Raw genomic sequence first — 12,385 nt, 5'->3', positions numbered from 1 at the left:
ACATTAAGTTCAAATATAACTGAAAAAAAATTTGGTAAAATTTTGGAAATTTCTACGATTTGCACAAAAATAAAAATAATTTAAATTTAAATTTCAAGCCTTGAGTTACATTTAAAACAGTTATCTTTGGTTAATGTAATTTATATGTGATGTTTCACTATGAACCTAAGAAGTAGGAAGAACATTGTCCTGAGCTTGGAAATAGATATGTGGACATATAAGTTTTGTAAAGGTTGGTCAATGCTGGGAGTTACATTGAATTCTGATCTTAACATCTTCATGCAAAAAAAAAAAAACCCTATAGATCGAATTAGATTCCTTCCCAGACCTATTGCAACTATAAAATGTTGTGATTCTATGAATGTAACATGCTTTTATGATCACTCTCCTCATCTGTAAAATAGTAACTGTGATGGAATCTCCTAGGGTTATTAAGAGAATTAAATGAGATAGTGCAAGTCAGACTTAACATGAGTATATAGTTAGTAGCTGTCATATCATTGGATGTATCAGAAAATGCCATTTGCCTTGAGTATAAGTTTTTATTAGAAGCTTAAATGTGCTAATGCTAGCATCAATCAAAATTTAATTGTACAATTGATGAATGGAAATTTGCTATTAGGATAGAATTTTATAAACCATCCCTTATATTACAGCTAATGATGCAACCCAGAGAATTTAGCAACTCATCCAATTCTTTGTTTGAAACAAATTAAGCCTACTATTTTAGGAGGAACCATATGAAACCCAAAGTGTGAATCACACCTTAAGAGAATGAACAATTAAATTTCTAAAAGCAAATCCCTTGGAACTAAAAAGTTGTTTGTTTCTGTGATATGTACAGTAAGATCAAAATAAACAAAAAATGAGATTCTTGGAAGTAAGTTTTTTTTTTTTGGAATTTTACTTGGAGAAATATGAGAGAGATAGCGAACATGGGTTTCTCCAGAGGAAAGAGCCCAAAATGAGATTTTTATGGTAGAAAACCTTACCTGAGGACACAGAATTTTTTTGTAGTTAATACGCAATTCTTGTTGATATAGCTACATATTTACATGTCATAATAAAAATATAGACTACTGGTCAGATGAACTTCTGTTGTGGAAACAGCTATGATAGTCATTATTAGGTAGGTGAGAAAGCCAACCATCATTTCCAGGCATGTTGCTCTTAGGCCTCCTTCCCTGAGTGCCTCAGCCTGTGACAGTTTGAGAAGAGGACATTTGCTGCAAATAAGATAAAAGAAATTAGTCTTGGGCTGGAAAGATAGTACAGTGGTTAAAGCACTTGCCTTGCACTCAAATAACCCCCGTGGGATCTCTGGCACTACATAAGGTCCTATGAGCACTGGTACGAGTGATTCCTTAGCACAGAGCTCAGAAATAATCCCTTAACATTACTAGATGTTCAAAACCAATCAATCAATCAATCTATTAAACTATATTTTAACAGAAGTGGTAGAAGCAGCAAAAGAATTCCACATTTTTGGAGACTTTTTAGCAACATCTAGTGGTGCTCAGGGCTTAGCTCTTGACTCTGTGTTCAGGAGTGACTCATGGCAGTGCTTGGGGGACTATATGAGGTACCAGAAATGAAACCAGGCAGGGTGATGTGCAGGGCAAGTGCCTTTACCCCTGTACTATCTCTCCTGCCCCCCCCCCAAAATTTATTTATAGAAAACCCAAGTATTGTTAAATCTCTGGTTATTTCCAACCTATTTATATCATTTATTAGAAAATAAACCACTTATGCATTGGGCAGCAATTGAACTAATGATGCTAGATGCTGTGTTGAATATTCCTTCTGGTTTATTGGACAAACTGGCAGGCTACCAAATGTAACCTGCCCACACGGCAGAGTCTGGCAAACTCCCCGTGGCATACCCAATATGCCAAATACCAGTAACAATGATGGGTCTCATTCTCCTAAAGAGCCTTGAATATAGCACTTTCCTAAAAATCTCAGGGCTAGGATGAAGGAGACGTTACTGGGGCCTGCTCGAGGCAATCAACGAATAACAGGATGGTCATGGTAAAATGAGAGAAAATAGGGAAGATGTTGTAGACAGTGGTGGAGGGATATTGTCACTTTGGTGGTTAACAGTGAACACCTAAAACTTATAAACACTTACTATATTTTACATCTAAATCAATGAATAAAAATTTTAGAAGGGAAAAGATAAAAAGGAAGAAACTAAGGAAGATAGAAATTTGTGATCTGAGAGATAAAGCTAATCGGTCAAGCTGGAATGGGACCCAAATAAGAATTTAACTTTTCACGCCTATCACAGAGGCAGAGGGGGGGAGGGAAAAGGAGAAGAGGAGATGGCAGGGGGAGGGGAGGGGGGAATAGGAGGGATACTGGGAACATTGGTGGTGGAGAATGGGCACTGGTGGAGGGATGGGCACTCGATCATTGCATGACTAAAAAGTAAGCACAAAAGTTTGTAAGTCTGTAACTGTACTTCATGATGATTCATTAAAAAATCGAATTTTTTTTTTTTTTGCTTTTTGAGTCACACCCAGCGGTGCACAGGAGTTACTCCTGGTTCATGCACTCAGGAATTACTCCTGGAAGTGCTCAGGGGACCATATGGGATGCTGGGAATCAAAACTAGGTCGGCTGCGTGCAAGGCAAATGCCCTACCCGCTGTGCTATTCCTCCAGCCCCAATAAAACATTTTTAAAATAAATTTTAAAATAATAAATTGCTGATACAAAGACCATAAAAAATAATTTAACTTTTCTACCTCAATATATTCTGTTTTATTACCATTCATATAAAAATGTTTCAGAAGACTTTTGAAAAGAATTTTTCCTGTTTGTCAATATGCACAACCTGCTTATAGACAATTATGGTTACTGTAGAGGATGGAGAAAGTGTTTAAAGAGATCGTTTGTGAATAATGTTTATAATTAATTGCTTTTTATGACATCAAATTTAAATTCTTCTACTCCCCACTCCTGACTCCTGCCAAAAATTGAGTCTTCTGCCCTTACAAACTATAAAAATCTAGGGCAGTCTCCACTTATGTGATAGACTTTACAATTTAATAACTGTTATCTGAAAATGTGGGCCTCAAAGTCAGATAAGAAACCTCTTTTCTTCCAGCACCATCAAGACCTAAACAGAGTCCAGGGTTTTCTTAGTCTTCCAAGACAGTCAGTGACAAAACCGTGGTGAGAAAGAATACACAGGCAACAAATATTCATTGAGCGCTCCAGGAAATGAAAACCAATCTGTGAGGTCAATGTTGTCAGCCTTCTGGGTAATAATAAGGTGCCTAGGGAGAGGCTGATAAGTCCCAAGTCACATAGTTCATGTGGAGTTAAAACTGGAACTCAGACAAGCCAGAGACCAAAAATATTAAGCTCTTTCTATCAAGGTGCTTTAGTTACAAAGATCAGAGGAGACCTGATTTGCCTCAATGTAGGATAACACTGTTTTGTCCTTCCTGCATAGCCTCAGGTAGTTTAGGTTTATTGAGTTGCTCCAATCACAGTGCTCCCATTCCTCTGTGTTTATTTGTTTCTTTGTGCTCTGTTGACTTGTAAATATTGTTTTTCTCTTCTCCGTAAGAAACTAAGTCCTTTGCATAGTTTATACAGAGCAATGTCCTTTTTGTATGGACACAAGAAGACACACTTTTGTAATGTGGCTCTCAGTGATATTTCCCTCCTGGGCATCTGCTCTCTCATCTAAGCCTCAGCTGCCCTTTCTTCCTACCGTCCCCAAAAGCAGGGTCCCAACGAGGGACTGGATGGAACCAGGGTAAGCGGTAAGCTATGTGCTACCCTGGCATCGAGATGGGCCTGGTCAAAGTGCCATAATGCTTAACTATAAGTTAAGAGCTTGATCATGGACTAATGCTATCATGATCCAAAAAGTAGAATTGGACCCTGCTGGGTTAGGAATGATTAATCTGGCCTGAGCACTGTAGTCTGAGTCTGTGGCAAGATGTTCCCAGGAGAGCTGCCCTACAAGTCTCAAGGTTATCTCTTAACTGTGTCCATACAAAAATAGCAAATATTGATATGTTGATAGTTATTGGACTGAGGAAAAGAGAAAAACACCTTAAGGAGTATTTTGCCTGGGGCAGTCAGGAAGGACTTTAGAATACGTATTAGGTGGGCCCCCAGGAAGGGCTTTCTTAAGTTGATTTTGCTACCTGACTGGGTTCTGTGTCAACCCAGACTGTAGGGGAGAGAGGAGAGAGCACAGGGCGGCAAGATGGACTGCGGACGAACTGCGGAGAGGCTAGCAAGGGGGAACATGTGCTTGAGAGAACCTGGGCCCTCCATAACATAAATTTCTTCTATCGGATAAGCTTCCTTGTAATAAACTGCTATAAGATTAACCAGCCTGGCCCTCGTCTCTTCCTTCGTCTGCCCTTGGCCAACAGCCATCCGGATCCAGGTCACACACAGTGGCTCAAGAGCACCAAACGTGGGCGGTGAGACAGAGCCGTCCAGAGAGCCTGCGAACACATACAACCTTCCGTGTGTTTAGTTTTTTACACCTCAAGAAGAGAGTTTATTGGAAGACACTAGTATATAAACAGAAATCCAGTGAGAAGCCCCAAAAAACCAGTGTCATGAATTACTTCATCTCTCTCTAGAGCACCCCTCTTTCCTACCATCGGCTTCTTTCCACACGCGTTTCCATCCCCCATTCAAATAGCTTCCTCTGCAAGATCATCCCAACGAAAGCCAATGCACACTGTCATTAGCCACTTGGCAGCCAGCAGTTCAGGCATTCAAAGCATCAGGAACTGTCAATGGATAACTTTAGTTATTTTCAGGAACAGATTAAGGGGCAACATTTCTCAGAGACTCATATTATTTCCATTGTAAAGTCTCGTTTTATTATCTAGCCTGGTCTTTATTCAAACACTGTTCCCTGAAAGGTCCCAAACACACCAGCATGGAACTCCCAGACTGTCTCATTCACCTCATTCACCCTTGCCTCATCAGCCTAGTTTAGGTTCCTCTAACCTAATGCTATGTGAGTTTGATCCTATATTCCTTGTTTGTGGGTTTCATACAATAAGGGAATCTCAGTGCAAACAAGACATTGGTTGTCTTGGCCCATTACCATATCACCAACTCTTAAGAAGTGCCAGGTAAATGCCTGGCACTCAATATTTATGAAAGAGACCAATGAATAAATCTCATATATGCTATTTATCTTGTCCATTTCAAGAAAATACTTTTAAGATTTTTTTTTTGTTAGAGACTGTCATTAAGGGTAAGAATGTCTAAGCCTGACTTTTGTGTCTCCTCTCTAGGCAATGTCATGATTGTGAGGCGCTATTCCATTCCCTCACCTACTCATTCATTGGCCAAAATCGATCCTTGGGACAACAGGAAAAGATATGCAAATGATGGAATTCTTGAAGTTCGTGAGACAGTTAAATCACTGGAATGTTCGTCAAGTACAAAAGAAGAAAAAGAAGAAAAGATGGTTGCAGCAGATTCTATAACCAGCCAAAGACCCTCACCTGAGCACAGGCTGGGGGGCAGGTAAGGTCCAATATGTCTCCAGCTGATTACAGGCACATGCTAATGGTACTGAGACCATCTTTTATGCAAGCAAACTCTTATCTAGAGAAACAAAAAATAGGCTCTTGGGTCTATTTGTTGGGCTTATTTGAGATGGAAAGTAGTTTCCCTCTCATTTATGTTTATTTAAGGAAACAAAAGGAACAAATTTATTTGTGGTCCAATGGCACTCTCTAGCAGATGCCTCTAATAAGTGGAAAACTTCATTAGACTTCAGTCACTCACTAAGCTTGAACGCCTCCAATTCTGAGCCATGCACCAGCCATACAAGGTTCTGCAGAAGCGAAATGATATACTCAAAACTTTTACCTTGTAGCAAAGACACAGCACACAGAGAAAAACAATCAGTTTGTGTCTGGGACATGGCACCATTACTGCAAGAGCTAAATACAGACTCTCTCTTTGAGAAAGGGAGAAGGAAGGAATCCAAATGGGTTTTCTTCGGTAGCACTATAAGTACTGTCCTCCCTTGTTCGTTGATTTGCTCAAGCGGGCACCAGTAACGTCTCCATTGTGAGACTTGCATGCAGTCAATTTCAGTTTGTTCTCCAGCATGGAGTCCTGAAGCACAACTAGATCAAATCAGGCAAGAAAAAAAAAATGGGGAGATCAAACCAAGAAGAACAAAGAGGACCAGGCCATGACTATAATAGCAATTGAAAGTGGTGAAGAGGGTGAGGATGTCTTGATACCTTGCAGGCATGAGACCTCAAGTTGGAACCCTGGTACCACCCCATCACTGAGCACAATCCTGACAGGATTGCCATAGTGATCCTGAGTTACGCATGCGTAAATCTTGAATGACAGCGGTAAAAACAATGAAGGGAAGTGAGGGGGGAAATACAGAAAGATTCAGAAATGAATGTTTTAGGTAACAAAATATCTGCAAGAATGGTGACATTTTCTTCATATATACTTTATAGGTGTATATTAGTAAAACTGTAATTTTAGGTAAAACAGTTATTAATAAAGAGAAATCTCCTCTGTCCATCTTCCTCCTGCTTCTCCCAACAGCCTAGTGAGCTCCATTTTTATCCTTTCCATCTGTTTTTCTACACTGTCATTACATGCATTCATTCAAAACACTCATCCCAAAAGCATTCTACATGTTGGACATAATCCCAGGCCCTGCAGATCCAGCAGGAAATAAAACTATTCCAAAACCCTGCCTATATAGATCACTCTCCTTTGTTTGCATGGTAATCGATAAACATGAAAATAATGTAAAGCAGATATTATGCTCAATGGAGACAAATGCCAAAGAGAAAAAAAATCAATCCATCAAAAGGAAAAAAAGAGTTAGTGGAATAAGCTTTGCTACTAGGCCTCAACCCCTTGCGTACAGAGAGGAGAGGGAGTCGTGAGGATATCAAGGGGTAACTTCTCCCTGGGCATTTATAACAGCAAATGCAAGAGGTTCACAGGGTTGTGGGTACACTGAGGTTCAACAAAGGGCAGGAGAGTAGGATAATCCCAAGGGAGAAGATGGAGAACAACAGAAACATCACTGAGGGGTGGCCTCCCACTTATTAATTTTATGTGCTTATTCTAAGTGATCTGTAGCACTGTTCTCCCCTTGTTCATCGAGTTGCTCTTAGCGGGCCCAGTAACGTCTCCATTGTGACACTTGGCTCAGCCAGGTCGGCCGCGTGCAAGGCAAACGCCCTACCCTTGTGCTATAGCTCCGCACAGTGGTAGGGCATTTGCCTTGTATGCAGCCAGCGTGGCTGACCCAGGTTCGATTCCTCTGCCCCTCTCAGAGAGTCCCGCAAGCTACCAAGAGTATCTCGCCTGCACGGCAAAGCCTGGCAAGCTCTCTGTGACGTATTCGATATGCCAAACACTGTAACAACAAGTGTCACAATGGAGACGTTACTGGACCCGCTCGAGCAAATCGATGAGCAACGGGAGGACAGTGCTACAGTGCTATTCTAAGTCATCAGGAAAAAAACCCTGGTGTTGCAAAACTGTAGGAATCCAGAAAATATAGAGAATAGTTTTAAAGAGGGAAAAGAAAAACTATTCAAGATGGTCATTTCTTGGGTAAAGATTAACAATGGACGTGGGGTTTTTTGGATATGTTTTAAAAGCAATAAAATTTGTCACCATATCAGATGTGAGGTATGGAGTGTAGACTCAACCCTGGAGTTAAAATGGACACAAATTTTTAAAAAGGGAAAGGAGAAATAAGTACAGAAATGCATCCTTGCTTTAGAAATCACAAAGACAGAGTCAGAAAGGTCGTATAGTAGATGAGGGGCTCGTCTTGCACATGACCAGCCAAGATATTGTCCTCTGAGCATCACAAGTAGTGATACCTAAGCACAGAGCTAGAAGGAAGCCCTGAGTAACCCAGGTGTAGCCTAAAATTCCAAAGGAAATAATAAATTTAAAATAATTTAAAACATATATAGAGCCCCAGGAATGGCTCAGTGGCAAAATGGCCGACTTTGTAGGCAAGATGAGTTTGACCCCTGTACCACCTTTACGCACTGAGAATCTTCCCCATGGCTCTGCTGACTGGCACCTTCAGCACTGCCACAGATAGCGTTGTTATGCTGTCTTCATCCTACCCAGTCAGCTGTCCGAGAACTTCAGCTAAAGGCTCCTACCTCCAGAAAGAACTGCAGCTGAAAGGTGTGCTAGCTAGGATCAGAGAGACAAAACAGGGGTCAAGGCACATGCAACTGATCCCAGTTCAATCCCGAGCCCTGCATGGTCCGCCAAGAACCAAGCACCAATAGGAGCAACCTCCTGAGCAAGATGCAGTAGTAGTAATAGGTCCTGAGTACCCCAGAAGTGTCATCCTCCAAAAAACAAAAAGATGTGTTAGTCCCATATCCAGAAGTGCTACACTCACCACCACCCCCACCCCCCCCCCCCACACACACAAAACCCTGTAAGCATGGGTATAAGCCCACTACGAAGGAGAACAACCTTAGGGCAGAGAGATAAAGGGAATGGCTCTTGTCTTGCATGCAGCTGACCCAGGTTCCTTCCCCAGCACCAAATACAGTTCAATCCCATCAGGGGTGATTCTTGAGCACAGAGCCAGGAGCAAGGCTTTGATTAGTAATGCTATTTTTGACAAAGCAAAGTGTGGCACAACAATAAAGACAAGCAAAATCAACGTGTAGAACAACAGGTGAACACCACAACCAAGTGTGTGAGCACACATCCTGGCAGAGAGCACAATACACCACATGGGGGCTGGAGCAATAGCACAGCAGGTAGGGCATTTGCCTTGCACATGGCCAACCCAAGTTCGATTCCCAGCATCCCTGAGCACCGCCAGGAGTAATTTCTGAGTGCAGAGCCAGGAGTAACCCCTGTGCATTGCCAGGTGTGACCAAAAAAGGGAAAAAATAAAGAATACACCACAGCATTGTGTGTCTGCAACCCCCTGTTGTCACAGAAACAAGTCAGGAACAAAGGGGAAGAGAAGAGGGAAAATAAAATAAAAGCTAATCAAAATTATATATACACATAATTTTATGTAGATCAATTTTAGGCAAAGGACATCTCTCTATAAGTGTGTATGGCATCCGATTATATAAAAGTACCAAATGATCATTGTAAAAATGGTCACAAATTACAAACTAGAAATGCAATATACAAAGTAAAATATCTGATAAGGAAAACCTTCCATAAATCTAGGGCTGGAGTGATAGCACAGCGGTAGGGCGTTTGCCTTGCGCGCAGCCAGCCCAGCTGAGCCGGGTTCGATTACTCTGCCCCTCTTGGAGAGCCTGGCAAGCTACTGAGAGTATTCAATATGCCAAACACAGTAACAAAAAGTCTCACAATGGAGACATTACTGGGCCCGCTTGAGCAAATCGATGAACAACAGGAGGACCGTGACCGTGACCTAAATTATATTAAGGAAAACATAAGTAGAACTTCATGATGACATTGACTCTAGAATGACTAAATGCCTTAGGTCAAGAAAATGGAAGCAAAGATAAACAAATGGAACATCAAACTAAGGGACTTCTGCAAATTTTTAATAATGGGTCTTGTTTTGGTGTGAGAGTGTCACGGATCTATAATGCTAGATGAGAAAATAGAATTATTAATTTTCCTCTGTAATTTATAGCTTTTCTACAACGGTTTGGAAACCTGGCCAACATTTAAAATGTGTTATTTTTCTAAAACAAAATGTTTTCCAACTTCCAAACTGCCAACAAATGAGCTACTCAGAACACAATCCATTTCTAATTTAGAATATATTTTAATGTGAAGCACTGAGCCAAGATCGCAAGATTGTGTGAAAACTGGAAAGTCGGTGCAAACCTAAAATCAACAGCTGGGTTGGCATAAGATCCAATAGATACAGAGCAGTGGGTAGAAAGAAAACGCATATCCTGTTTCATCATCTTTTTTATTTTATCTTAGTTTCTCAGGGATTAGCAAGCAAAGTGAGGTGGTGCTAAATTTTTTTCCTCTAATCTTTGGGCAAATAATTGCTTCCAAGGAATTTTACAAATAGTTATGAAAAACCAACTTTATTTGAACTGGTATTAGAATCAATCAGACCTCGTACTTAATTTGTTTTGACTTTTCCCTTATTAGACCCAGACAGTATTTTACAAATCGAGATCTATGTCAATATTCTCAGAAACAGTGCTTTCTAGAAATGAAGAGAATATTTTTTATTTTCCCCAATTTTTATGTAAAACTCCAATCTTGTCCTCCTATGCTCAAGGAAAAGCGAGAGGGCATAAAGAGAGAATGATGATACAATGATGGAGGGAAATAGACAGTCTAGTAGAGGTTGTGATGTGACATTGTAGCTTTGAAACTCTCTCCTAAACAGTATCAATCATGGTGCTTCATTTAAAAAAAAAAAAAGGTAATCTTGAACTGTTTAAAAAAAATAGGGCAAAGAGTCTATATTTGAGAAGAAAATTGGAAATGTTATTTTTTTCATTTTACTGAGAGGAGAAGCCAGGCACAATCGAATAAATTTTCCCCTTCCTCTATAGCAAAGCTGTTAAGAAGGCAGCTGCTGGAATTCAATAAGTAAAATTCCAACTCCATCATTTACAAACAGCGTGAACTCGGCGAGAGTATTTGTCTGTCTTATTTCAGTTACTTCTTTAGCGAAAAGGGTTCATCATCGCGGTGCCTTTGTGAAATTAGTGAACTAGGGAAGCAAGGGAGCACTTAACCAGTACCGTGATTCCTATTTTCCAGATCCCGTATACAGACCCCGCAGGCCTTCTTTGAAGGGAAGGCTCAGATGTGGTTCCCTAGATATAGACCCCTAAGTGTCAGCCAGTGAAATGATGGCCTTATCTAACAACAACAAAGGGAAGAAGATGGGAGGACAGGCAATCATTTAAACACTTTTCTTTTGACTTACTCGTGCGAGCAGTTTATCCTGGCTTATCTCCATAACACTATGGGAGCCGCCAAAGATGAAGAGTTATATAATCCTTCCTGCTGGCTTGTTCGGCTCACTCCTCTCTTCCTTTTATTGCACAGGCGTGAGGGATAGTCAGTTCCTAGAGGCTGATCTGGATTATAAAATAATTGCCTCGAATGTCTAATTCATTCCAACCGAAGGACTTTGATGTGAAAAGATCTGAGATAGGATGGCATTATTCATCAAACTAAAATTCCCCAGACAAACGGACCTTCTTTCAATCGTTTCAAATTTTCGTTTTATCGGCACAAGTCACTGGGCTTAATTAAAAGATCAACTTCAATGTGTATAATTGTATCCTTCGTTGAACAACTGAACCAAAAAATTATGATGATATATTTTAAATTAGCTTTTAACACTTGGGCAGTATTTGGGTGACTAGGAAAAAAAATAGTAAATGTTTTGTATAAAGGCTCACTAAAAAATCTAATTTAACATCTCTTTATTCTGCTTTTTTTTTTTAGAGACAAGATAAAAACAGTCAGTTTCCTGTTACCTGTGGATATGTCTGCATATTCCAAACCATTAGATCCTTTGGAATGTTCACCAGATCAAGCCACAAATGAGCTAAGCACCATTGCAGAATAGAATGTGCGAGGCGAAGAAATTTAAGAAATCGTTAAATCCCCAGGGATAAGAATACCAAGGACGGCGTCTTGTCCTGCAGCAAAGAGCTCTAACAAGATGTCCAATGAGGCACACAAAATATTCAACACTGGATCAATAGACTTGTTAATGGTCAAACAGGGCTTGTCAATGGTCTTACCCCAGAAATGGAAACAATAACTTCATTATGTTATTAAATATTAATGCTGGTGTGTATGCAGTGCGGATTGCTCTTCATGCTATGTGGAAGCAATTAAAAGAAATTCATTCCGTGGAAATACATGTAAATTTTCTGGCTCCAAGTTATGCCATTAGAAGTATCATTTTTCCACATGAAACTCTAACAAAATGTTTAAAACGTGCTATTTGAGAGAGAGAGAGAGAGAGAAAGAGAGAGAGAGAGAAGAAAAGTTCCTGCCATCGAGGCAGGCAGGGAGTTGGGGGTGGGGGTGATGGGAGAGAACCTGGAGACATCGGTGCTGGGAAATGCCCACTGGTGAAGGGATGGGTGTTGGAATACTGTATGACTAAAATCCAATCATGAACAGCTTTGTAAGGGTCTATCTCACAGTGATTCAATAAAAAAATTTTCTTAAAAAGTACTATTTTTAGTGCCCAGCTGGAGCAATAGCACAGCTGTAGGGCCTTAGCCTTGCGCACAGCCAGCCCGGCAGAACCAGTTTGGGTTCCTCTGCCCATCTCAGAGAGCCCGGCAAGCTACTGAGAGTATCTTGCCCACCGGGCAAATCCTGGCAAGCTCCCCCCTGATGTATTCGATATGCCAAACACA

At 40.6% G+C, this 12,385-nt stretch overlaps 1 protein-coding gene across 1 annotated transcript in view; it reads left to right on the top strand.

Annotated features, from left to right (window-relative positions):
- CCDC195 (coiled-coil domain containing 195) overlaps nucleotides 1-11,577 on the top strand; it is a 15,396-nt gene extending 3,819 nt beyond the window's left edge. The window contains exons 2-3 of the mRNA XM_056121343.1: nucleotides 5,288-5,522; nucleotides 11,454-11,577. Coding sequence (XP_055977318.1) covers nucleotides 5,288-5,522; nucleotides 11,454-11,577 — 359 coding nt within the window. The remainder of the gene's footprint in view (nucleotides 1-5,287; nucleotides 5,523-11,453) is intronic.
- Nucleotides 11,578-12,385: the final 808 nt, after the last annotated feature.

Source organism: Sorex fumeus, unplaced genomic scaffold, assembly GCF_029834395.1.
Source record: "Sorex fumeus unplaced genomic scaffold, SorFum_2.1 ptg000005l, whole genome shotgun sequence".
Lineage (NCBI taxonomy): Eukaryota > Metazoa > Chordata > Mammalia > Eulipotyphla > Soricidae > Sorex > Sorex fumeus.
The sequence above is the reverse complement of the archived record's forward strand: the minus strand, read 5'-3'. Positions and strand labels throughout refer to the sequence as shown.